Below are 27,046 nucleotides of genomic sequence, written 5' to 3' on the forward strand. Positions count from 1 at the left end.
TGGATTTCTGCTGAGAGTCTGAATCATTCTGCAGTGCATTGTAGCCCCCCTGAAGTAACAAAAGATTAGCTTACGACGGCAGATTTGTAAGTCTCAGATGTGGTAGGAATCTACCATGCTGGGATAAGATTTGAAAAAAAAAAAAAAAGAGACAAAGGAAAATGGAAAATTAAGAATATAATCCATACTTTGCAAAGTCCAAATAGGAAATGTGTCCATGGTAGAAGCCCGGTTTCATTTCCCTCCAGGAGCTTACATTCTTGACAAATCGCATCTAGAAAAAAAAAAAATAAAATAAAATGATTAGGATATCAATTTTGGGATTAGAAGATTGTAGCGGCCAGGCAAGATGCAAATGACTTATTTACAGAATCTGGATCTGGCTGTATTACATGATGTATTGATGATCTGCTATAAAAACAGCGGTACAAGGGAAAAGTGGAATGTTGCTGATGGCAACCAACCTCCAGCTTACATTTTCTGACACGAAGTGCATGCAAATAAGCGCTCACTAAAGGAAAAATGACTCCTGGGTAAATTCTATTGTTGCACAGTTGGGCTTATGCATTTGTTTTATAGGCTTGCCATGTAAATGGATCATTTATCTAGGAGGCAGATTTCCTCTTGTAGAGATTTATTGATCAATAATTCCAAGAAACTATTGCCTGAAGTTTCCCTTCTTGTATTTCTTATGCCAGTAATGTCACTACTTTGGCACTTAGTAGGCTTATCAAACCTGCTGCTCCTTGCTAACGAGGTTCAGCAGAGTAGTGCCTGTGATTTGTCAACAGAGCTGACACTGGGAAGCATTGTTCTTCAGCTCAGGGGTTTAGGTGTAACATTTAATCCTCTCTACTTTAGTGGCATCATTTACTACATATGCTGCTGCATAATCTCGGCTCTACCTGCTTTTGAAGACACCCTTAAGAGTCTATTCAATATATTAAAGTGTTAATAAACCCAGGACCCTGAATTCACTATACCGTATCTGGTCTCCCACATTACACAGAAACGCAAATAATTTAGTAAATACTTTTTCTCATCAGCAGTATAAAGTAGGGATAGACCGATATGGTTTTTTCAGGGCCGATACCGATATTTTGGTCACTACATATCGGTATCGGCCGATATTTTGTACATTTAAAGTTTTGAAAAATAAAGACAATTTTTGACACAAATCTGGTACTGAACATGTGGGGTAGGTTTTTTAGCTGTAATGTGCGGTCTTCCCTTCCCTCCCTGCCTGCCAGGAATCCCGTGTTAACCTAGTTTTGTGTCATTAAAATCCTAGAATCCACTTTATTAGTGTTTTATATAATGTCCAGTGTGTGTTTTTGTAATAGAATAGTGGGAAATACCTTCATTACATCGCTGCTCTAGACTCTCATTGCTAATCTCCCACTCTGCTCTTTTCTCCTCTCAAGCGCCGGGTATTCGATTAGAATAGTGTGAAATACCTTCCGTTACATAGCCGCTCCAAGCTCAGCTAATCTCTGCTGTTTTCTCCTCTTATAGCTGTCAGAGGAAGATCTCAGCCCCTCCCCTCTGCAGTGTACACAGAAGATCCGGGGCTATTAGACTAGAATAGTGTGAAATACCTTCCGTAACATAGCCGCTCCAAGCTCAGCTAATCTCCCGCTCTGCTGTTTTCTCCTCTCATAGCTGTCAGAGGAGGATCTCAGCCCCTCCCCTCTGCAGTGTACACAGAAGTTCCGGGGTTATTAGACTAGAATAGTGTGAAATACCTTCCGTAACATAGCCGCTCCAGGCTCAGCTAATCTCCTGCTCTGCTGTTTTCTCCTCTCATAGCTGTCAGAGGAGGATCTCAGCCCCTCCCCTCTGCAGTGTACACAGAAGCGCTGGGTATTAGATTAGAATAGTGTGAAATACCTTTGTTACATCTCCCGCTCTGCTGTCCTTCTCTCCTCCCCCACTGACAGCTGGGGGTCACGGAAGGGCCTAGCGGCGATGTAATGAAGGCATTTCACACTATTTGATTACAAAAACACACACTGGACATTATATAAAAACACAAAAAAAGTGGATGCTAGGATTTTACATACATTATTATTACATACAGTAATATCGGCCAGTTCCGGGGCCAATACCGATATATCGGTAAAAGTGAATATCAGCCCTCCGATAATCGGTCGGTCCCTAGTATAAAGTAGTCTTATGACTTCTATCAGTGTCTGGCCAAGCATTGATTAAAGCTTGTAGGAGGAGTTTTCATTCTTCTCTGACTGACCTATGAGGCTGAGGACCACTGACTTTGTCTGGACATACACAGGCAGATTTTACTGTTGTGGGTTCAGTAACACTAAGTTCCTTTTTGGCACATATACAGTGTCTTGAAAAAGTATTCATACCCTTGAATTGAAATTTTCCACATGTTGTCATGTTACAACATAAAACGTAAATGTATTTAATTGGGATTTTATGTGATAGGCCAACACAATGTGGCACATAATTGGGAAGTGGAAGGAAAATTATAAATGGTTTTCAAAATGTTTTACAAATAAAATATCTGAAAAGTGTGGCGTGCATTTGTATTCAGCCCTCCTGAGACAATACTTTGTAGAACCACCTTTCACTGCAATTACAGCCGCAAGTCTTTTTAGGGATGTCTCTACCAGCTTTGCACATATAGAAAGTGAAATGTTTGCTCATTCTTTGTAAAATAGCTCAAGCTCTGTAAGATTGGATAGAGAGCGTCTGAACAGGAATGTTCAAGTCTTGCCACAGATTCTCAATTGGATTTAGGTCTGGACTTTGACTGGGCCATTCTAACACATTCCATTGTAGCTTTGGCTGTATGTTTAGGGTCGTTGTCCTACTGGAAGGTGAACCTCTGCCCCAGTCTCAAGTCTTTTGCAGACTCTTAAGAGGTTTTCTTCTAAGATTGCCCTGTATCTAGCTTAATCCATCTTCCCATCAACTCTGACCAACTTGCCTGCTCCTGATGAAGAAAAGCATCCCCACATTATGATGCTGCCACCACCATGTGTTTCATGGTGGGGATGATGTGTAAAGGGTGATGTGCAGTGTTAGTTTTCTGCCACACATAGCATTTTGCTTTTAGGCCAAAAAGATACATTTTGGTCTCATCTGACCAGAGCAACTAGTGCCACGTTTGCTGTGTCCCCCACATGGCTTCTTGCACTGCAAATGGGACTTCTTATGGCTTTCTTTCAACAATGGGCTTTCTTCTTGCCACTCTTTCATAAATGCCAGATTTGTGAAGTGCACGAGTAATGGTTGTCCCATGGACAGATTCTCCCACCTGAGCTGTGGATCTCTGCAGCTCCTCCAGTTACCATTGGCTGCTTCTCTTTTTAATGCTCTCCTTGCCCAGCCTGTCAGTTTAGGTGGACGGCCATGTCTTGGTAGGGTTGCAATTGTGCCATACTCTTTCCCATTTTCAGATGATGGCTTGAACAGTGCTCCGTGAGATGTTCAAAGCTTGGGATATTTTTTTTATAACCTAACCCTGCTTTAAACTTCTCCACAACTTTACCCTGACCTCTCTGGTGTGTTCCTTGGCCTTCATGATGCTGTTTGTTCACTAAGGTTCACTCCAACAAACCTCTGAGGGCTTCACAGAACAGCTGTATTTTTACTTAGATTAAATTACACACAGGTGGACTCTATTTACTAATTAAGTGACTTCTGAAGGCAATTGGTTCCACTAGATTTTAGTTCGGGGTATCAGAGTAAATGGGGCTGAATACAAATGCATGCCACACTTTTCAGATATTTGAAAAAAAAGTTTGAAAACCATTTATTATTTTCCTTTCACTTCACAATTATGTGCCAGTTTGCGTTGGTCTATCACATAAAATCCCAATAAAGTAGATTTATGTTTTTGGTTGTAACAGGACAAAATATGAATGTACAAATACTTTTTCAAGGCACTGTATGTCTCTATTTTTACATTGTATACTGAAATAATTCCAGCTGCCATTTTTTCACTGGCAATGCTGAAACATGTCACAGGTAAGCAAGTGCACTCAGCTGGTGGTAGTGTAGCAGCGTGTTAGCCATTACTGCTCCTGTGAACACCAGCTGAGTTCAGGGCAGTGGGCTGTGACAAAGTGACTTGGCTCCTGCGTGGGAAATCTGCTTTCCTTGCAAAACACAATCATAGGAAAATAAAATGACATATGTGATTTGAGCACCTTCTAATGTATTTATTTACATCCTAAAATGATATGCAAAAAGGTGTTGGATCTCACGTTGGGGACAGACCTATAAATGAAGCCGACATCATTACAATTATTACTCTTGAGTGGCTGATGGAAAATCTGAGTTCCCAGAGCAGCTGGTCCAAGGTAATCACATACGGTAATTTTAAAGTGCGTTCCCTTTAACACACCAAATACTGCAATGTTCACTGACGCCTAAAATTCAGGAGGCAACTCATTACTCTTCATGGAACTCCATTTGTTGCATCATGTTGCTCTTAAAACTTTAAAAGTCTCGCCACAGTTGACACACATACAGTCATCAATCAACTTGGCGTGACTCATCTTTGCTGCCATTTGTCATGATTTACCTTTTTACGTTTTTTTTTTCTTCCTTACTTTTGTCCATTCCCCTGTATGTTTTCAGGCATAAGAAATGTAGCACCATAAGTGCTCCCTCTAAGGTGTGTCCCCTACAAAACATCAGTGCAAGGGCACTCTATATGATCGTCAGAAAAGGAACACTTGAGATTGCATTCAAAGTGGTAACAAACCGCAGGTTTAAAAAAAAAAAAAAAAAAAAAACAACCTGCAAGGCAAAGTTATAATGTGCTAGTATGCATTGCATACTAGCACATTAAGTGAAGCTTTCCCTAACATGAAGCCTACCAGCGGCACGCTGTCACCGCTAACAGGGCAGTCTTCTTTCCAGGTTGGCAGGCTGCGCCGTTCCTTTGATTGGAAAAGCCGTGATGACATCACTCCCATGCAGTAGCGCGGGAGCCGCAGTGCATGGCACAAAGCTCTGAAGGAACGGTACACTGTTCCATCAGAAAACACACGCTGGTGACGTCACTGGCAGCTCCACAACTAAATATCTCCTAATGGTGCATGCTTAGGGGATATTTACTGTTCCTATAGGTAAACCCTATTATAGGCCTAACTATAGGTAAAAAAAAATCAACCTCAGTATATTTTATATATATATATATATATATATATATATATATATATATATATAAATAAATATGAACAAAACATGTCCCTCCATAGTGTGTACTTTTCTCATTTAAGAGCACTTAGGCCCCTTTCCCATGGGCTTTACGATCAGGTCTGCTTGTCGGTTTTTCAGGCGGACCTGATCGGACATTCCATGCACCCCTATGGAGCAGTGGGTGTCAGCGGTGACATGTCCGCTAACACCTGCTGCTATGCGATCTGATCAGGTCCGTAAAATCAAGATGGACGGAAACCCTATTTTCCATCTGTCTGGAGGATGACAATGGACAGGCGGTCCGCTTTCTTCCAATCTCCCATAGAGGACAGCAGGACTCTGACAGGTTCGTTTAAGTACAGTGAGCGGAGACGGACTTGTCATCAGCGGATCGATCCCCACTGAGCAAAACAGAGCTCGCCGGGCAGAAAGCCCATGTGAAAGGACCCTTAGTGTCATTTCTGTCCACAGCTTTGTTCCTCTGCTATCTGCAGGAGTCACTTCTGACAAGTTTTACTGACACCAAGAGAAAGAAGGTGACAGAGGAGGGACATCCAGCAGACTCCGCTCTGTTCCTGTGCTGTGTGAAGGGGCTGTGTCCCTTCCCTCCAATCATCGATCAGAGCTCAGCAGAGTGTGACTTCAGCTCTCCGCCTCTTTTTTTCTGAACGCTCAGACAAGCTTTATGTTTCTGGACTGTATTACCTGAGGCCAGTAACTTCACTGGGTATATGTAACCGTTTGCAACCACTTTAAGGCTCTGCCACAAAAGCTGGAAATCACAGTATTAGGTACTGTTATTAAAATGAATGCTGCTAGCTTTCTGATCCCATGTCAAGCAGATCTCCTACTGCTTAACAAAAAAGATCCCGCGAGCAACCTCCCTACAATAAATTAATGAATTGCTGCAAACACTCCACTTCTCATAACAGTGTGATCAATATAAATTAAATAAATAGTGCTGCGCAAATTAATAAATAATAAAAAATAACTACCAAACAGTGAGAAAATAATATACGTAGATGGATAAAGTGATGAATGGACATGCAATAAAATACAAATAAATACAAAAGTGCAAAGTGACTCAATGTGCAAAATACAAAAAAGTCCAATATATTATAGTCCCCGTGAATATTGGTGATAAAACAACAATCCTGTACGAGTGATCTGGCCACCTTAAAGTGGCTGGTGCTTCCCAATGGTGAGTGACCAGTGTCGCAGCTAAATGGCAACCGTGCACCCCCTTGTGAGTGGGTGCTCACCTTAAAATATATACGATAAAGCGTATATGCAGGGAAACTCAGTATGTGCCCATCTGGATCTGTATGGCTCCTCCCAATCTAAACCACTTTGGCTGGTAAATCGGATCCCTCAATTCAGCACCATATGCAGATGTAAGAAAAACTCACAATAGTGCTGAAATCCTTATTAAAATTGTATTTATAAAAAAAAAAATCAATCTTACACACATGTACAGGTGCATGTATGCACCTTCAGAAGGCCACATATGTAATTGCTCCAACTGGAAAATAATGATATCGTGGTGGTATAGTGAGAGACGCCGTTCCCGTCTGCCTCCATCTATGATCCGGCAGCCGACAGACTCACCAGAGAGTAGCGAAGAGTTCCATCCGTCCTTGCCCCTCCCCTACGCGTGACGACACAAGGGACCACGTGTCTTCATCAGGGGGATATGGTTGTTAAAATTAGCTAGCTGGGACTTAAAGCTGAAGTTTAGGTAATGGCAAGTTTTACATAGTTAAATTGGTCGATCTTGAACCAATGTGACTGTATGTGCCATGCCATGCCTGTGGGATCCCTGTGGAAGCTGGAAATCACAGTATTAGGTACTGTTATTAAAATGAATGCTGCTAGCTGATCCCATGCCAAGCAGATCGCCTACTGCTTAGTTAACACAAGAGGTCACTTCCTTGGCACAGGTGCCATTCCAAGAACACTTTTTCCCAATGAATGCAGTGTTCTCTGATTGGATGCAGAAGAGATTGTGATGTTACCACCCCTCCTCTCTACCTTTTCCAATCAAAAAACCCTCTACATTCAATGAGAAATACTAAGTGTTACCTAACTGACACACATGTTCCAAGGAAGAAATCTCCTGTGTTCACAACGCAGCATAGCAGTCACCTGGCAAGGGACTTGGAAGCTAGCAGAGATCACCGTAGAAGCAAGTATTTTCCAGCTCCACGGGTATGGCAAATGCATGCATGTAGTTTGTCCCAACTGGACCAATGTGACTGCATTAAAAATTGCCATACCTAATTAAAATTCAGCTTTAAAGTGGGAGTGAACTCCCTTGGTTGATTTTTAGGTAAGCCTATAATAAAGCTTACTTCTAGGTACAGTAAATATCTCCTAGATGTGCACCATTTAGGAGATATTTCCTTGCGAATCCGCCAGCGCATGAGCTCTGAAGGATCGGCATACCCATGTTGTTACTTCAGAGTCCTGTACATTAAACCGCTTCTGTGCGGGAATCAGGTCATTGGGGCTCTAATCAAAGGACCAAAGCCTGACAACCCGAAAGGAAGACCGGGTGAAGATAGAACCCTGTCAGCAGTGACCGTGCACCGCTGGAGGGCTTAGTTTTGAGGTAAGTTTCACATAATATGCTAGCATGCAATGCACACTAGCACATTATAACTATGCCTTGCAGGTTTAAAAAAAAAAAAAGCCGTCGGTTCACTACCGCTTTATATAAAACCATGAAATAGGCAAAAGTCAGCATATTAAAAAATTGGGAGATAGCTGCGCTCAGTACACAAACATATGTATAGGCTGCCAGTACAAAGGTGTTATCAAACCAGAAAGCAATGTATATACAAGTGCAGCGCCACATTTAAAGATGACAACGAAAAGACAATGAATAAACAGAGTCCATAAAGTCCGTGAAACCAGATGCTGAAGTGCAGAAATTAATGCAGAAAAATTCCAACACCATGAGTGAAAACACAATCCTGACGATCACCACGTGCACAGAGAAGGTGATTCCCTTGCCAGAACTTAAGACCCCCTGTTACGGAAGGTCCACCAAGCATAGGGCATGGAAGCAACCACCAGGGCAGGGTCCACTCCAAAATTCAGCACCAGGTCCACCACGGAACTTTCTTTCAAAGCAGTACAACCTCATATGCTCAAAAGCCACAAATGTTGAATGATGGTATCCATGTAGATTGTTGGGAGTTGTAATCCCTCCGGACAATGACTGTACCCGGCTCCAGTGCGGAACTCTGTGTATATAACGACCTTCCCTCCTGCCGGTCTCTGCTTACACTGACACGGTCAGTGAAAAAAGGTTAAGATCCTAGCCACAGAAAAGGACAGAGGATGAGCGCCAATCGACTCACATCAAGAAATGTACGCTTTCCACGTACGATGGTTAAACTTGCTGTAAGACGACTTCCTCGCCTTCACCATAGTAGGGATCACTGATCCAGACAAACCTCCATCCCTCAGTAGCTGGCTTTTAATAGCTAAGCCTTTAAAACCAGCGACTGTAAAGCCGGAATGGTAGATCAGCCATTGGGACAACTGGTCTTCACTGAGAGGAAGGCCCCAAGGGACATTTACTGCCACCAGGATGATAGGAAGATCCTTGCTCTTGATTCCTCGCAGGGACTGTGAAAGAAGCCTGAGCCAAGGATGATGCTGGCCTTACCGAGGCCCTTGGATGAGTGTGGCATCTGCCAGAGGAACCTGTGATCACGCCACAAACCTCGGTATTCTTCTGTGGAGACGAACCTGCTAAAGAAGCTGCATGTAGGACTGTGCAAACAGAACTGTCTTGAAGGTGCATACCACCAAACTCAGAATCTAAGTTTCCTTGGCCAACTACTGCGTCTACAGTTTTCAACACTGCCCATTTCCTTGTGCTTCTTAAAAAGAGCTTGAACAGCTTGACCTGCAATCATCAAGACACCAATGAAATTGATGCTGTAAAAGGACATTAAAACGTAGATGGTCAGGGCGCATGTCTCGGACCTACAGTATCTCACAAAAGTGAGTACACCCCTCACATTTTTGTAAATATTTTATTATACCTTTTCATGTGACAACACTAAAGAAATGACACTTTACTACAATGTAAAATAGTGAGTGTACAGCTTGTATAACAGTGTAAATTTGCTGTCCCCTTAAAATAACTCAATGCACAGCCAATAATGTCTAAACTGCTGGCAACAAAAGTAAGTACACCCGTAAGTGAAAAAGTCCAAATTGGGCCCAAAGTATCAATATTATGTGCGGCCACCATTATTTTCCAGCACTGCCTTAACCCACTTGGGCATGGAGTTCACCAGAGCTTCACAGGCTGTCACGGGAATCCTCTTCCCCTTCTCCATGATGACATCACTGAGCTAATGGTGGTTAGAGACCTTGCATTCTTCAACCTTCTATTTGAGGATGCCCCACAGATGCTCAATAGGGTTTAGGTCTAGAGACATGCTTGGACAGTCCATCACCTTAACCCTCAACTTCTTTAGCAAGGCAGTGGTCGTCTTGGAGGTGCGTTTGGGGTTGTTATGTTGGAATACAGCCCTGTGGCCCAATCTCTGAGGGGAGGGGCTCATGCTCTGCTTCAGTATGTCACAGTACATGTTGACATTCATGGTTCCCTCAATGAACTGTAGCTCCCCGGTGTCGGCAGCAATTATGCAGCCCCAGACCATGACACTCCCACCACCATGCTTGACTGAAGGCAAGACACACTTGCCTTTGTACTCCCCCCACCTGGTTGCCACCACACATGCTTGACACCATCTGAACCAAATAAGTTCATCTTGGTCACATCAGAGCACAGGACATGGTTCCAGTAATCCATGTCCTTAGTCTGCTTGTCTTCAGCAAACTGTTTGCAGGCTTTCTTGTGCATCATCTTTAGAACAGGCTTCCTTCTGGGACGACAGCCATGCAGACCAATTTGATGCAGTGTGTGGCGTATGGTCTAAGCACTGACAAGCTGACCCCCCACCCCTTTAACCTCTGCAGCAATGCTGGCAGCACTCATACGTCTATTTCCCAAAGACAACCTCTGGATATGACTGAGCACGTGCACTCAGCTTCTTTGGTCGACAATGTTGAGACCTGTCCTGGGTGGAACCTGTCCTGTTAAACCACTGTATGGTCTTGGCCACCGTGCTGCAGCTCAGTTTCAGGGTCTTGGCAATCTATTTATAGCCTAGGCCATCTTTATGTAGAGCAACCATTCTTTTTTTCAGAGAGTTCTTTGCCTTGAGGTACCATGTTGAACTTCCAGTGACCAGTATGGCAGAGTGGGAGCGATAACACCAAATTTATTACACCTGCTCCCCATTCACACCTGAGACTTTGTAACACCAAAGAGTCACAGGACACCGAGGAGGGAAAATGGCTAATTGGGCCCAACTTGGACATTTTCACTTAGGGGTGAACTTGTGTTGCCAGTGGTTTAGACAATAATGGCTGTGTGTTGAGTTATTTTGAGGGGACAGACAGCAAATTTACACTGTTATACAAGCTGTACACTCACTACTTTACATTGTAGCAAAGTGTAATTTCTTCAGTGCTGTCACATGAAAAGATGTAATAAAATATTTAGAAAAATGTGAGGGGTGTACTCACTTTCGTGAGATGCTGTAAACATCAAAGGATGATGGACTATCAACACATGAAAAAATAGGTCCTGGTGATTTTTTTTTCTACATCGCGGTGCAAAAAGAATATAAATGGGTGCACTAGGCATTTTCAGGTGTGTTGCAGCACAGTATAGATGTGTGTTGGTGTGCAATAGAATTAGACTGGCAACACACATATACAGTGCCTTACTGTACATTGAGGTAACACATTATGGCACAAACAAGCCCTCCATTTAAAGCAGAACTTTACCCATAACTTGATAAAAAAAGAATGTTCTTTAGCATGGAACATACATTCCACATGAATAATTATGGTATCAAAATTAGCGTGGGATTTAAATTGCCTCCAGCAATGTTCCCTTTCCTTCTAGCCCGCGGCTACCATTTTGCTGAAGCCTAAAGACCCGTAACAGAAGTAAATCATAAAGCAGAACTAAACTCGCCGATTTCAAACAACAGTTACATTCCTTGAATGCTGGGATTACTGTCACATTTGCTTATGTTCTAAACCAAACAATCAAACCATTAAATGGCTGGTGTCATAACTGATCACATGTGCAGCACTATGGCAGTTGCAGATCAAAGAGAAGCAGCTTCCTTGGCTGTAAAGGAGAGATTGGTTTCTACAAACTCGGCAGTGCCTGAAAATGGAGAGCAACTGAGCATGTGAAAAGCAGGGTGAGACAGTGTATTACTGGATTTTAAACCATATGTAGACTTATTTTTAATGTTTTACATAGCTATACCTCCAATAGGGGCCAGCCAGAATGGATGTAGCAGGACTTCATTTTCTGACTAAAGTTCCACTTAAATGCTTCAGGACCGGAAGATTTTCCCCCTTAATGACCAGGCCACTTTTTGCGACACTACCTTACTTTAACGGACAATTGCGCGATCGTGCAACGCTGTACCCAAATAAAATTTATGTCTTTTTTTAACCACAAATAGAGCTTTCTTTTGGTGGTATTTTATCACCGTGTGATTTTTATTTTTTTGCGCCATAAACAAAAAAAAAAAGACAATTTTTGAAAAAAAAAAAAAAAATTTTTACAATCTGTTATATAACATTCCAAAAAAAAAATAAAAAAAAGTTTATCATTTTAGGCCAATTTGTATTTTGCTACATATTTTTGGTAAAAATAAATCCCAATAAGTGTATTTTGATTGGTTTGCACAAAAGTTATTGCATCTACAAGCTAGGGGAAAGATTTATGCAATTTTTATTTATTCATTTTTTTTTTTACTAGTAATGGCGGCGATCAGCGGTTTTTAGCGGGACTCAGACATTGCGGCAGACAGATCGGACCCCTGCCTGACATTTTTGACACTTGGGAGGACCAGTGACATGACTGCAGTAATCGGTGCTAAAAATATGCACTGTTAATTGAATGACACTGGCAGGGAAGGGGTTAACCCATGGGCGATCAAAGGGTTAGGTGTGAGCCTAGGGGGTGTTTTCTAACTGTGGGGGGATGGGCTTGTAATATCAACACAGAGACCTGTTTTCCTATTGATATTCCTATTGTATTCCTGTTGATAGCAGAGAGAACAACAGCCTGCTGTGTTTATAACAGCAGACCGCTGTTCTCTCTTCACGGGAAGCGATCCCCGCTGGCGAGTAGGCATGGGGTGCATGCCCACAGGATCGCTCCCGTGAACCGCCGTACAGTATAACTGTGACGGCTGGTCGGCAAATGGTTAAAGATGCACACTTTCAAAACAGATTTGATTTCTTCATCAAACTATATTCTATTCTACAAAAAACACTGAGATACAATGAAATGGTTATTTTCTCCCCGACGCATGAGTAAAAATGAATGTCGTATTGATTAGAAATGCAGGAAATTCCCAAGGATTTAATATTTTTTTTCAGCACTATACAGCCCACAGCTGTAAACCCAGGAGGAACTTGTATTCTTTTTCATAGGGGGATAGAGCGCTCGAGTCTGGTTAGCTTAGGATAAGACATTTCCTTTGGCTGATTTCTGTTTGATAAAACCTTCCTTACATCGTTGTGTTACAATTTATCAGACCCTGAGGTGGCACACATACATGGTCATGATTTGACTTGCTCTTTAGGTATTAGGTTAACATTTTAGAAAATTAGGAAAAAAGTTTCACATAAATGGGAAACAATTTTTTCCCCAATATAAATGGCAAAAATGGTCAGTTACTAATTGTAAATGTGTTTATTTGTACATTTTGTAGGTTAGGTGTGTGTATCTTCACTGGTCTCACGATTCGATGATTATCCTATCAACGATTTGATTCCGCGTTGCATCACGATTAATGGCCGCGTTTTTATCCAAAAATTCAAGCAGTGAGAACTCCATTTTTATTTAATTGTCATTTGCTCTTAGCGCAATAACATATTCGGGGAGGGTAAATCTCATAACCACCCGAAAAGAGGGCTACAAGTTATTTACTTTCAGTATATTACAGAGAACAAAAGGGACATTCTTTACATCTAGAGTTAAAACAGAAAGGCTTCTTTGCCGTAAGAGCTGTGAAATTGTGGAAAAGACTGACTCTCTCACAAACTAGTTCTGGGTTGCTGAGCAGAAAGACCTAAAATGCGTTTGTCCTAAATGCACAAAATATAAGTGACAGTGACAGGGGGGTGGTGGTGGTGGGGAGTAATGGGATCAGGCAGAGGAATGGTGGTTGAATGGATGAGATCAGGCAGAGGGATGGTGGTGGAGGGATGAGATCAGGCAAAGAGATGGTGGTGGGAGGAATGAGATCAAGCAGAGGGATGGTGGTGGGTGGAATAGGATCAAGCAGTGGGATGGTGGTGGGAGGAATGGGAAAAAGCAGAGGGATGGTGGTGAAGGGATGAGATCAGGCAGAGGAATAGGGGGGGGGGGGGGTCAGGCAGAGGCATAGTGGTGGAGGGATGAGATCAGGCAGAGGGATAGTGGTGGAGGGATGAGATCAGGCAGAGAGATGGTGGTGGGAGGAATGAGATCAGGCAGAGGAGTAGTGGTGGGAAGAATGGGATCAGGCAGAGGGATGATGGTGGAGGGATGAGATCAGGCAGAGAGATTGTGGTGGGAGGAATGGGATCAGGCAGAGGGATGGTGGTGGAGGGATGTGATCAGACAGAGGAATAGTGGTGGAGGGATGAGATCAGGCAGAGGAATAGAGGGGGGATCAGGCAGAGGAATGGTGGTGAGAGGGAAGACATCAGGCAGAGGGATGGTGGTGAGAGGAATGTGATCAGACAGAGGGATAGTGGTGGAGGGATAGGATGAGATCAAGCAGATGGATGGTGGTGAAGGGATTCGATCAGGCAGAGGGATAGTGGAAGAGAGATGTGACCAGTGACACTGGCACTTGCTTTCAGTGTCAGTCGATTCCCCCTCCTACATGCTCCGTGTGTCTGTGCTTCTCTTCTCCCTTCCGGTGCCCTCCAGTGATGCTTCTGCTGACATGGGGCCTCCCCTAGTTCCTCCTCCTTCCCTCTACTGGCTGTTGGCTCATCAGCTGACTTTCTGCTTCAGTGTCCATCTGGAAGGGGAGGGGGCTTTAATCACCAGGCAGGCTCTGCGTCTGTGTTTCTCCAGGAGAGGCAGAGCACTGCACAGAGCGCTGGATGAGTTCATCGGCAATCGATTTAGCCGACTGTCAGCATCTATGCAGAATCGCAAATGCCTGAATCGCGAAGCATCGATGCTGCAATTATATTCAACACCCCTATTGTAGGTATTAAAGCTGAACTACAGGAACATAGAAAAGCTTACAGCTGTTTAGTGCCTTTCCAAAGAATCTAGTATTAAAGTATTGTCGTAGCTTGATCCTAATTTGTAAATTAGCCTTTGTCTTAAATTTGCACCTTAAAACCTCTAGACAAACGAGGGTGCTCAAAATATTGTTCAAATATTTTTTTCGATTATTGGCGATTGGGAGAGGAGGGGGGGGGGGGTTGCTTTTTGCATCAGCAACTATACACTAAAGGGCTGGAGTGGCCTTTTAGTACTATGTCACATAATTACTTTACTTCTCTCCAAGTATCATCTTTGTCCTTTATCCATTAAAGCCCTCAACATAAATGAATTCTCTTTGTCAACATCCATTAAAGCCCTCAACATAAATAAAATGTTTGAAAAGGAAGATCAGTTAAGGCCTTTTTAGAAGTCTGGTCCACAGACCAGCATTTGAGCCAAAAAATACACCGAAGGACCACTGCTGAAACAGAGCCTAGCGACTAGGGGAGCCGCATCCAAAGAGGCATCACAGATAAACTGCAGCCCCTGGATCAACTGGTTCGCCAGCTCAGCAAAGGCAGGGGGGAGCTGCTCCCCCTCCAGGTCATGGCGTAGAAGCTTAGCCCACTCGGTCAGAGTTTGCTACACCAGTGTAATGGCAACTACCAGTCTGGTTGCTGAACCAGCCAGGGTATACATATTGAGGGCCACAGCCTCCGCCTTCCTGTCGGCCGGGTCCTTACAGGCCAGGGACTCTTCAAACCTGGCTGGCTAAACCGTAGCGTTAAAAAACTTATTAGGGGAAAAAAATTGGCCTTCAAGAAATATAAATCAGAGGGCACAGTATCGGCCTTCCAGCAATACAAGGAGGAAAATAAGAAGTGTAAACACGAAATCAAGATGGCTAAAATCAACTTTGAGAGACAAATAGCGGAGGATAGTAAAAAAAACCCAAAGAAATTCTTTAAATATATCAACAGCAAAAAAACTAGGGCAGAGCATATTGCACACATAATTAACGATGATGGGAGGATGGTTACAGAGGACACTGAAAAAGCAACCGTGCTGAATTCTTTTTTCTCGTCAGTCTTTACGCAGGAAAAGGAAGGGTACACTGACCATGACTGTATGGTTAGTAGTAATACACAGGACTTGCCACTATGGCTAACAGAGGGGGAAATCAGGGAAAGACTGGATAAACTTAACACAAACAAATCACCAGGCCCGGATGGCGTACATCCGAGAGTGCTCAAGGAACTCAGTATGGTTATATCTAGACCACTGTTCCTGATCTTTGCTGACAGTATTAGGACAGGAGATGTACCAGGGGATTGGAGGAAGGCTAACGTGATTCCGATATTCAAAAAGGGCCAGAGACATATCCCGGGAAATTATAGGCCTGTCAGTCTGACATCAATAATATGTAAACTTTTGGAGGGGATGATAAGGGACTATATCGTAGAGTATGCTAAAGACAACAACATCATCAGTAGTAACCAGCACGGGTTTACAAATGGGCGTTCTTGTCAAACCAATCTCTTAGCATTCTACGAGGAAGTGAGCTGTGAGCTAGATAGGGGGAGACCAGTGGATGTGGTGTACTTGGATTTCGCTAAGGCGTTTGATACAGTTCCCCACAAGCGCTTAATTTATAAAATAAGGTCTGCAGGTATCGACAGCAGGGTTTGCTCTTGGATACGGAATTGGCTAAAAGGCCGTGTCCAAAGGGTAGTAATAAACAGCGCATACTCAGACTGGTCTGAGGTAGTAAGCGGGGTGCCCCAGGGCTCAGTCCTGGGACCAACCTTGTTCAATTTATTCATAAACAGCATTGAGGAAGGGATCAGTAGTTCGTTATCAGTTTTTGCAGATGACACAAAATTGGCCAGGGCAATAACTGCACAGCATGAAGCAGATATCCTACAGAATGACCTGGACAAAATTACGGAGTGGGCAACGACATGGCAAATGAGGTTTAATGTGGAGAAGTGTAAGGTTTTGCACTTGGGGACCAAAAACATAAAAACACAATACACGTTAGGAGGGGAACCCTTGGGGGAATCAAAAATGGAGAAAGATTTGGGAGTCTTAGTTGATGATAGATTAGGCAACAGCATGCAATGCCAAGCGGCAGCTTCCAAAGCCAACAGAATATTAGCATGCATAAAGAAAGGGATGTATTCCAGAGATAAGACTATAATCCTTCCACTTTATAAAACTCTGGTCCGACCGCATCTGGAGTATTCTGTCCAGTTCTGGTCGCCAGTCCTCAGGAGGGATGTGTTGGAGCTGGAGAAAGTCCAGAGAAGGGCAACTAAACTGATTAGGGGGTTGGAGGACCTTACCTATGAAGAGCGGCTGCAATCGCTCGATTTATTTTCCCTGGAGAAAAGACGTCTGAGAGGGGACATGATAGCAATTTATAAATATCTTAATGGGGATCTCAGCTTAGAAGAAAAGCTGTTCATTCGAAGGAATTGCATGAGGACTCGAGGACATACAATGCGATTAGAGGAGAAGCGTTTTAACCTCAGGCAACGTGGGGGGTTCTTTACTGTTAGGGCTACAAGATTGTGGAATTGTCTACCACAAGAGGTGGTTTCTGCGGGTAGTATGGTGACTTTCAAAAGACTCTTAGACTTACATCTCAAGGATCAGGAGATTGAGGGCTATGTTAGATGATTACAGTCACACACACCTACACAGGTTGAACTGGATGGACTATTGTCTTTATTCAACCTCGCCTACTATGTAACTATGTAACTATGTAACTATGTAAGAATCATGGTTGCTTTGTTCAAGCTGGAGACTAGAGGGTCCACCACCAGTGTAACAGTCCACTTTTTAAGAAGGGACTCCTCATAGGGGTACCGCATAGCAAATCGCTTAGGGACCACAAGGGGACATTTTGGCCATTTCCACAGTTTAGCAACAATTCTGTCAAAATAGGCAGGGAAATGAAACACCTTTGCCACTCCGGATGGCTTGTGAGTGCCAAAGGGAACTGACGCCTCCGCCGCAGCTACGTCCTCCATTTTAAGGTCTCACACACAAATACAATCAGTGCATCCATCAGCGCCTTTTCTTGCGCGGCTGCAGACATGGACGAATCATCCTCACTATCTGAAAACTCAGGGTGCAGGGTCATAAACCCAGAAGAGTGACCCACGCCAGCCGAATCAGATTCAGGATCTGAGGAGACAGATGAGGCAGGGGAAGGCAGGGGGTGCTTCTTCCTAGCCCTTCGTCCAAAAACCACCTCCACCTCAGCCCCTGAGAAGGGATCAGGTGGGGAAATGTGCTCCAAAAGACTCCATGAGTAAATAGGGGGACCCCACCAAAAAGGTGTATAAAAACACTGCTAGAGGACACCCCCACTGCTCTGGTAGCACAACTCAGTCACCTGTAACAGATCACCTAATCAATCCACAGTAGAGAGGGAGAGGACCCCACCAGACTCACCACCCAGCAGAAACAGGCACCTGCAGCCACCAGGATAATCTGCACTCTACTTGCAGGCGATCAGGAAGTGAAAAGATCCAGGAGTCAGCACCAGGGGATGAGGAGGGGCTCCCACCACCAAAATCGCCACCCACAGGGCTCAACCGTCATGGCCTTCGCTATGTTCAATGGCAAACCAGCGCAATGGCCGCCGGACTACACAAACATGGCCACTGTGCATTGAGCACATCACAGGTTACAGCAAAATGGCGGCCCTGCGGCGCACCATGAGGCTCCCAGGGACCCGGGAGGGATCCCTAGGCCTCAGAAAACAGGACAGGCAGGAAGGAAGGAGGGCCCCTGGCAGAAGCCCCCACCAGGTACAGCCCCCCCTCACAGCCAATCACCCGCAGCCCATACCCATCGCCAGCACAGATCAGGAGCTGTGTCAGTCAATGAACGAAAGAGAAAATGCTCATTTTTCACTGTTAAGACATTTTCCATTAAAGTCTAAGGGAAAAAAATGCTCAGACAAAATACCATTGATTTTAATGGCCCCTGTTCCCATGTGAGCTTTTTGTCGCCTGTAGCAAAAAATTATGTGAGCTACTTTTCAAGCAGATCTGAGCATTTTTGTCCCCATAGATTTTGTCTATGGGAACAAAAATGCTCAAATCTGCTTGAAAAGTAGCTCATGTAATTTTCTGAGCGACAGGCGTTTTGCTACAGGCGACAAAAAGCTCAAATGTGAACAGGGGCCATTAAAATGAATGGAATTTTGCTTGTTGAGCATTTCTGAAAGTCAAGCTGAAAAATGCTCAAGTGAGCGAGGTCTACACTCGACGGAAGGTATAGAGATCATGAATTCTGATACTCATGCTGCAGGTTTTAGTTCTGTAACTCAGAAAGTCAGACAACTAGAAATTCACCACTACACTGTAGGCCACTAGATACTATAAATATATACCAACAGGAAATCCATAGACTTCTCAAGATACATTTATGAAAATATGGCAAAGGCAAGCTAAACTGGAAGGGAATCATAAAACAAAAAAGAACAAAATATATATTCTCCCTGAAAATCGCCTCCTCTAGCTTCCAGTTAAAATCATATTTCTTATATATTACTTTTATAAGAAAAAAGCCGTTTTTAAATGTTATGCTCTTTTATTAGCTATCAGCTTAACTTAATGTCCTAAACTACAAGCGCTAAATAAAACATCCATGGACATAAATAAAATGTTCTTGTATAATGACAGAGCCTGTTGGCTTGGAAAGACATTAACCTATATAATTCCCCCTGCAGTTTTAGCACAAGCTGGAGACTAGGTGTTAAAGTTAAACTCGCACCTTGAAGCAAGTCGGTGTTGTGCCAGATCAATGCATTCTTTGCCGGATTTCACGCACAGCCAGCAGCAAGCAGTACACCTAAAAGCCGTAGTTTCCATTTAGACAGCAGACACACTGCTCTTCCACCCCTGCTGCCAAACTTTCTTGTAACATAAAAAATAATTGAAGACGTACACACACACACACACACAATCTGCTCTCAACTCTCATAAAAATAATTTATGCCTGAGCGTCAAATAAGGCAGACTGGAGACCTGCATCATCCTCCCGTCTGATAGGAGACCTTAATTAGCCCCTGCTGAAACACTCTAGCGATTGTGGCATTTTGAAAGTTCGTTATATAAATTTAATTGCCGTTCTGTAAGTAAGCAAGACATAATGTAAAATTACCTATCTGATAACTTATTTATTTGCTATACTAGAACACAATGCTCGGGCACTGCTTCACTGCATTTAAGAACCCAACCTATAGCACTAGTACACAGGTGTCAAACACAAGGCCCGCGGGCCGAATGTGGCTCTTGCACCTCTCCTGAAGCTGCGGCACCCCCCTTGTCTCTGCCCCTACTTTGTCTCTGTAGTCGGCATAGGACAGAACTCCTTTGCCAGATCCTGCACTTCTCTGTGCAGCTGCAGAAAGGCTCGCCTTTGCCCACCCTCCCACCCTTTCTCAGCGAGGAGGGCAGAACTCCTACAGATCCTGCACCTCTCTGTGTAGCCGCAACACCACCTTGCCTCTGCCTCCCCCTGGTCTCAGCATTCAGCAGACTCTGGAAGTTGCTCCCAGCCCTCCTCTGGTTCTCCTCCAGATCCTGCATTTCTTCCCAGATCCATCCGCATCCCCTTCCTGGCAGCAGCACAAGGTAAGGGGGTGCATTGTGATGCAAGGAAGGGTGGGTGACTCTTGACTTCTGATGGTGGGGGGGGGGGGTTCGTGACATCTCTGTAAGGGGGCATGGGGTGCTCTGGACATCTAATCCTACAGATATAACCGGCCCTTAGAGGGCAACCATAATGCTGTTGCGGCCCACGAATAGATTGAGTTTGACACCCTTGCACTAGTATGTGGTTTTCTTAAAAGAAGTATGGGGTTTGGTTTTTCCCCCCATTTATACTCACCTAGGTAAATGCAGCATCAGTGTGATGCTGCATCTGTCCCCCGGCGCCTCTGCACTGAAAACCGAGCGATCAAACACCGCCGATCGCTCGGTTCTGACAGCTCCCCGAGCAGAGAGCTGATGACTGTCAGTGACAGCTCTCTGCTCTGCCCCCTCCTCGCTCATTGGAGCGCTGGGGCGGGGGAGCGGCCAGCTCAGGCTCTCAGCGGCTTACTGATAGGCTGAGCCGGGTGTCTGTCCAGGCACCTGACGGATCTTGACTCCGTGGTTGTGATGACGCGGTGCCTGGACCGACATCTATGACGTCAGCAGAGAGCCGACTTCAGACCTCAATCTGCTGAATAAGGGTCACAGAAGTGCAGAACAAACTGCACTCCTGTGATCCATAGGAGACGTACAGCCAAACGAGCTTTGACTCCACATCTTTAAACAGCTATTTGTACTCCTGAAGTGTTACAGAGCGAGTAAGAAACCGTTATCATAGGATATTTACATAAGATGAGGGTGTTGTACAAAACCCTGTTAGGGTAGATGTGCAGAGTCGCTATTGCTAACTTCACCAGTTCTGTACCAGAAGGATTTGCCCCCTAATGACCAGGCTATTTTTTGCAATTCGGAACTGCGTTATATTAAAGAGGAAGTAAACCCTCCTCTAACTTGTACCTATAGGTAAGCCTATGATAAGGCTTACCTATAGTTACTGTAAATATCTCCTAAACATGTACCGTTTAGGAGCTATTTACCTTACATGCAGCCAGTGACGTCACTGGCGCATGCGCTCTGAAGGAACGGCCGCTCGTGCCGTTCCTTCAGAGCTCCGTGCCGTGACCGTTGGCGCGTGCGCGGGAGTGACGTCACCGGCGCGTGCGCGGGAGTGACGTCACCGCGGCTCCGGCCAATCAGATGGCCGGATGCCGCGATCCCGGAAGACGGGCGACTGGACATGACGCCCGTCATACAGGTAAGCGGACGGCACGGCTGGGGCTCGTTCTAAGGTAAGTATTTCATAATAAGCTAGTATGCGATGCATACTAGCTCATTATGTGTTTCTCTTGCAGGTTGCAAAAAGAAAGAAAAACATTTTTTTGGGGTTCACAACCTCTTTCAGTCGTGCGGCGCTGTACCTAAATAAAATTTATGTATTTTTTCCCCCCACAAATAGAGCTTTCTTTTGGTTGCATTTGATCACCTCTGCCATTTTTATTTTTCGCGCTATAAACAAAAAAAGAGCAACAATTTTGAAGAAAAAATATATATTTTTCACATTCTGCTATATAACATTACCCAAAAAAAAAAATTAAAAATCAAATTTTAACATTTTAGGCCAATTCGCTTTCTGCTACATATTTTTGATAAACAATAAAAAAAAAAAAAAAATCTAAATAAGTGTATTTTGATTGGTTTGCACAAAAGTTATCACGTCTACTAACTACAGGAAAGATTTATGCAATTTTCCTCTTTTTTTTTTTTTAACTAGTAATGGTGGCGATCTTTCGCGGGACGGCGACATTGCGGCAAGTGTATACCTTGATCCAGAGTCTCTGGACCCTTGTACATGATCACCACAACTATGAAGCATTGTGCCCTCCTGACCACATTTTCAGAAGCATAATGGACAATAATTAGGTGCATATTTAGCATTTCTATAGTGTTTAGGATACCATAAAGAGTAATTCATAAGAATGTTCTATAGCGAAGATATTAAAGGAGGATGTTGCTGTAAAAACCATATGTCCGCCCAGGCTTCAAGAGAAAGTTTTTCTCAGTTCCTCCTCACATCGGAGCATATATTGGAATTTTGGATTCAATTTAGAGCATCTGATGAAGTTAGGATCATAGAGCTGAGGCCCAGGTCAGACCCATAGGATTGTCAGTATTCTGTAAAAGGGAGATAACAAAACGACTCAATTGTGCCTCGTTTCGGGTCAGTTTGGTACGGTACGCCATTTTGAGTGTTTCCATTATGAAAGTGGCCCATACAACCAAACCAAACCACACCATTTCTGGTCCTCCTTCAGATGTAGGGCCATAGGAAATGGTATGGTACGGTTAGGGCGGAGCTACTGGCGTCACACGATACATTCCACTGATTGGTGGAAAGGAACACATTAATGCTCACATCAAAACGAAAGTAACAAAACAAACACCACGTTTGGTGTGAACCCTGCATGGCCCCTGGCGGTCCGACTTGCAGTGGAAACGCTCACCTGAATAGGCCGGACCATTCTAACCCTTCCAAACTGTACCGACCTGAACCATTCCGCTCAGTGGAAATTGTTCTTATCGGTATAGCTCTGTATTAGAGGTTGTATGTGTCTCCTGAAACTATGTGAAAGGTTTGGGGCCATCGAAAGGCAAGTAGTGAGTGGACATTGCAAAATCCTTTCTGTAGCCACCAACTGAATCTCATCAGTGTTTCAATACCAGACGGGAATAGGGGACATTTTCCTAAGAGCCGGTCCACACTAGCGTGACTTGTCAGGCTGACAAGTCGCGCTCCCTCGCAGTCCATTGACCGCTACAGGACCCGTTCTAATAGGAGCGACAAAAGTCGCTCCAACTTAGAAAAAGGGACCTGTACTACTTCGGGGCGACCTCAGAGCGACTTGCATAGACTTCCATTATGTGAAGTCCTTGCAAGTCGCTCCGAAGTCATGGTGCATGGTAATGCACAAGTCGCCCCCGAAGTAGCAAGGAGTCGTGTCGCATTAGTGTGAACCGACTCTTAATTGAACAGGGGAAAGTGAGAGAAAATAAACTAGCAGTATATTTTTTTAGAATCCCAAATATTGATAGAATGGGCTAAACATGGTTATTTAAACGAAGGTCTCATATTAGGAGGTAGCCATAGTATGGAGGAAATGGCAATGTAATCACATACTATTGCATCTAGAACAGGGGTCTTCAAACTATGGCCCTCCAGTTGTTCAGGAACTTCAATTCCCATCATGCCTGGTCCTGTCTGTGAATGCTAGAGTTTTACAATGCCTCATGGGATGTGTAGTTCTGCAACAGCTGGAGGGCCAAAGCTTGAGGATCCCTGATCTAGAAGTACTCAAATGGGTAGGAGAGCCAAAAGGTCAATGTGTGCTGCCTCATTATACTGTGACACTAATGGGATACCTAAACCTCCATCAAATTTGTGGTGATTTAAATTTGTTTTTTGGCGTATGGGACTCTAGATACATTTTAAAATTAAATCTTAAAAAGATTGAAGAATGTTATAATATATTTCTGGTTTTAGGTTTAGATAACTTGTTAGCTATGTCTTAAGTTATTTCTTCTACCCATGTAAAATGAGGTTACCACATCCCTCCATTAAAATTCCTGGTCTAGAGCAAGATTTTCTGAACAAATGACCAGTAGACCTACACAACGTATGGGCACTAAAAAAAGCTCAGACTAACAAAAGCAAGGATTTAATTATCATTGGTGGAAACCATCTCATCAGTATTAATCCAAAATGGGAATATCTATTTAACAGCTGTGAAATTTAATGACAATTCTATAGCTTTCCAATGCACCAGCACTATATGACCGGTTGCTTTTATCTTCTAAATTGCTGCTGGATTAGGCAGAACTAAAATCTGCAACAAAACAGACAGCACCCACAGAGCATGAAACATGGAAAATGTCATTTTCTTCCATTGTAACTATATAATACAGTTAGTTTTTCTAAGAAACCTCTGCTCAGTTTCCTATTTGTCATTTGAAATGATTAGGTATAAAGCCCAGCATGTGTACCACAGAAAAATACTTGCAGCAAATTCCCAAAAAAAAAAAAGAAAGAAGAAAAGGCAAGACACATACAAATGAAAATTAAAACAAATGACTCACTTTGCATAACTTGATTTTTTTTTTTACAAGGCCAAACTCTGTAGGAAAAGTAATTGCATTGCAATCTGCATGCTGATAATTAAGACCACAAAATAAGCTATTTAAAATGAACAATGAGATTTCAGCAAAAAAAGGCTAATTTAATATATTGCGCAACCTCAAATCTGACGAGAACACATTTTTGATTAAGTGGGAAACCGTATGTCTAAAATGGGGAAAGAAAAAAAAAACTGGATTTTTGTATTACCATAAAATCCTTTTCTCTGAGTTTGACGGACACAGCACTCCATGAATCATACCTACTGGGCTATATTGCCTCCTCCAGGAGTCGCACTTGGCAGAACAAAAAACACCTGGGCTATGCCCATGGGCCATCCTCAGCTTGATGTATAACCCCCCTCTCTGCTCTAGGTAATCAGTTTAGTAGCAAGCAGTATTAGAAGTTTTAGAACTCCATAGAGGGGTGGGTGCTGTGTCCGTCGATGAACTCAGAGAAATGGATTTTACGGTAAGTACAAAAATCCCATTTTCTCTTTCGTTCATCGATGGACACAGCGCTCTATAACTCATAACCACTGGGACGTCCAAAAGAAGTGCCAAAAGGAAAATGAGGGGTGGGGAAAATAAACCAAGGCTAAATATCAGGGCCCTTAAAGCAGAGTTCCGGCCTCGGGGGTGAAATTTAGATAAAAATACCCCCGGGACAGTCAGGGCTAGTACATTCCACAATGGATAGCCTCTGAACTGTCCCGGGTCGCACTTATCTTTTAGAAGAAATCCTTACCTTGAAAATTTCTTCTCCAGCGCTGCCATCTCAGGTGTGGGCAGCTGAAGCCAGCGCATCCTCTTCTACATCCTCTTCCGTGTCCTCTTCTCCCAGAATGCGCCTGCACCGGCCCCGCTCGTCACTTCTGGTGCGGGCGCGTCATCCCTCCACAGCTTCTGTGCATGCCCAGAAGCTGTTTAGCAGGGAATGAAGCGCCTGCACCGGAACTGACGAGCGGGGCCGGTGCAGGCGCATTGATTCCTGGGAGCGATGACGTTCAGCTCCCAGGAATCAAAGCGGCCGCAGAGGGCGGAAGTGGAAGAAAGGTAAGTATATTTTCTTCAATAACAAGGTAAGTTAACAAAAAGAAAAAATCGTAATTATCCATTTGTTTTTCAAGTGACCTAGAGCAGCAAGCGGATGGTCCAAAATCGATTTCACCAAGATATACCATCGTACATGGAAAGTTCACATTTCACCAAGAAATGTGCACTTTCCATGTACGATGGTATATCTTGCTGGAAGACGACTTCCTCACCTTCACTATAGTAGGGATCACTGATACAGAAAGACCTCTATCCCTCAGTACCTGGCTTTCAATAGCTAAGCCATAAAAACCAGCAACTGTAAAGCAGGATGGTAGATCAGCCTTTCTCTGAGAGGAAGCCCCCAAGGGACGTTTATGGCCACCAGACTGATTGGAAGATCTTTGTCGGAAAAAGCCTGAGCCGAGGACGATACTGGCCTTACCGTGGCCCATGGACTCCTGCAGCATCTGCCAGAGGAACCCGTGATCTCACCATGAACCTCGGTATCCTCCTGTGGAGCCAAACCTGCTAAAGGAGCTGCATGTAGGACTGTGCAAACACAACTGTCTTGAAGGTGGATACCACCAGACTCAGAATCTGTATGCAAAATGGGAGAGAGAAATATCTGTTTGACAGCAACCGGTGAATCACGGCCTGTGGTTCCTGAAGTTTGTCCAGAGGAAGGACCACCCTGGTCAGAATAAGAATCAGACCTAGGTAAATTCCCTGGACAGGGATAGGGGGACCTTAAGTAGTTCAGACATCACCTGAACCTTTGCCGGAATTAAATCCGCACAAGGAGACTCAGGACCTAAAAAACCTGAAAAGGACAAGATTTGTCCCCCTTCTGGGTACCCCCAAAAGAATCATTTCGTGGATCCCCTTGACACCCATGTAAGAGGTCCACGAGGCCGGAAACCAGCTAAAATGTCCCCCCACCCCAATAATGGGTGAGGGCAGACCTTCATGCTGAATGGGGTCCTGTCTGCGGGTCCAGAGAAGCTAGCTTTAGGCTTACCAGACCAAAGATGCTTGGAACCTCCTGGGGAAGATTTAAAAGATCTAGTTCCCTTATTCTCTGCCCCAGAAGCACTAAATAATTTTCCATGTGCTGAGAAGGAGGGCCCCTGTCTGCGACGAAGCTCCTTCCCTTTCCTACACTATGGAAGGAAATTTCCTCCCCCCCCCCCCGCCCCGTGTGATACAATCCCTTATTGATGTCATCCAGGGCAGCCCCAAACAGGTGATCCCTTTAAAAGGGCAGATCATTGAGAGCTTTCTTAGAGGCTTGGTCTGGGGACCAATTCTTGAGCCACAGCACGCACCTATTCAGCACCACTGAAATAGAAAGTTTGGACAGTACAGGAGCTGTATCCAAAGTTGCATCATAAATAAACTGCAGCGCATGGAACAACTGGTCCGCTAAATCAACATAGGCAGCAGGTGTTTTTTGTACTACCTAGACCTACTCCTGGAGGAGGCAATATAACCCAGTAGTTATGATTTATGGAGAGCTGTGTCCGTCGATGAACGAAAGAGAAAACAAGATTAAAGTAACTTCATACTGTGTGTCACACACCACCCTCTCTTTATAAACTTCATAAGCTGGGGCCAGCACAAGCAACTTTTAATTTCAGTACCAATTTGGGTGCTACGAAACTACGAGTGGCTATATTAAAAAATCATGAGCAGGAAAAAAATGGCATGCTGC

The 27,046-nt window shown here is 43.9% G+C and overlaps 1 protein-coding gene across 1 annotated transcript in view; it reads right to left on the reverse strand.

Moving 5' to 3' along the window:
• Positions 1-27,046, reverse strand: part of HS2ST1 (heparan sulfate 2-O-sulfotransferase 1) — a 282,142-nt gene that overhangs the window by 44,312 nt on the left and 210,784 nt on the right. Inside the window, exon 3 of the mRNA XM_082265932.1 lies at positions 189-274. Coding sequence (XP_082122058.1) covers positions 189-274 — 86 coding nt within the window. The remainder of the gene's footprint in view (positions 1-188; positions 275-27,046) is intronic.

Source organism: Pelophylax lessonae (genome assembly GCF_965119305.1).
Source record: "Pelophylax lessonae genome assembly, chromosome: 8".
In the NCBI taxonomy this organism is placed as follows: Eukaryota; Metazoa; Chordata; class Amphibia; order Anura; family Ranidae; genus Pelophylax; species Pelophylax lessonae.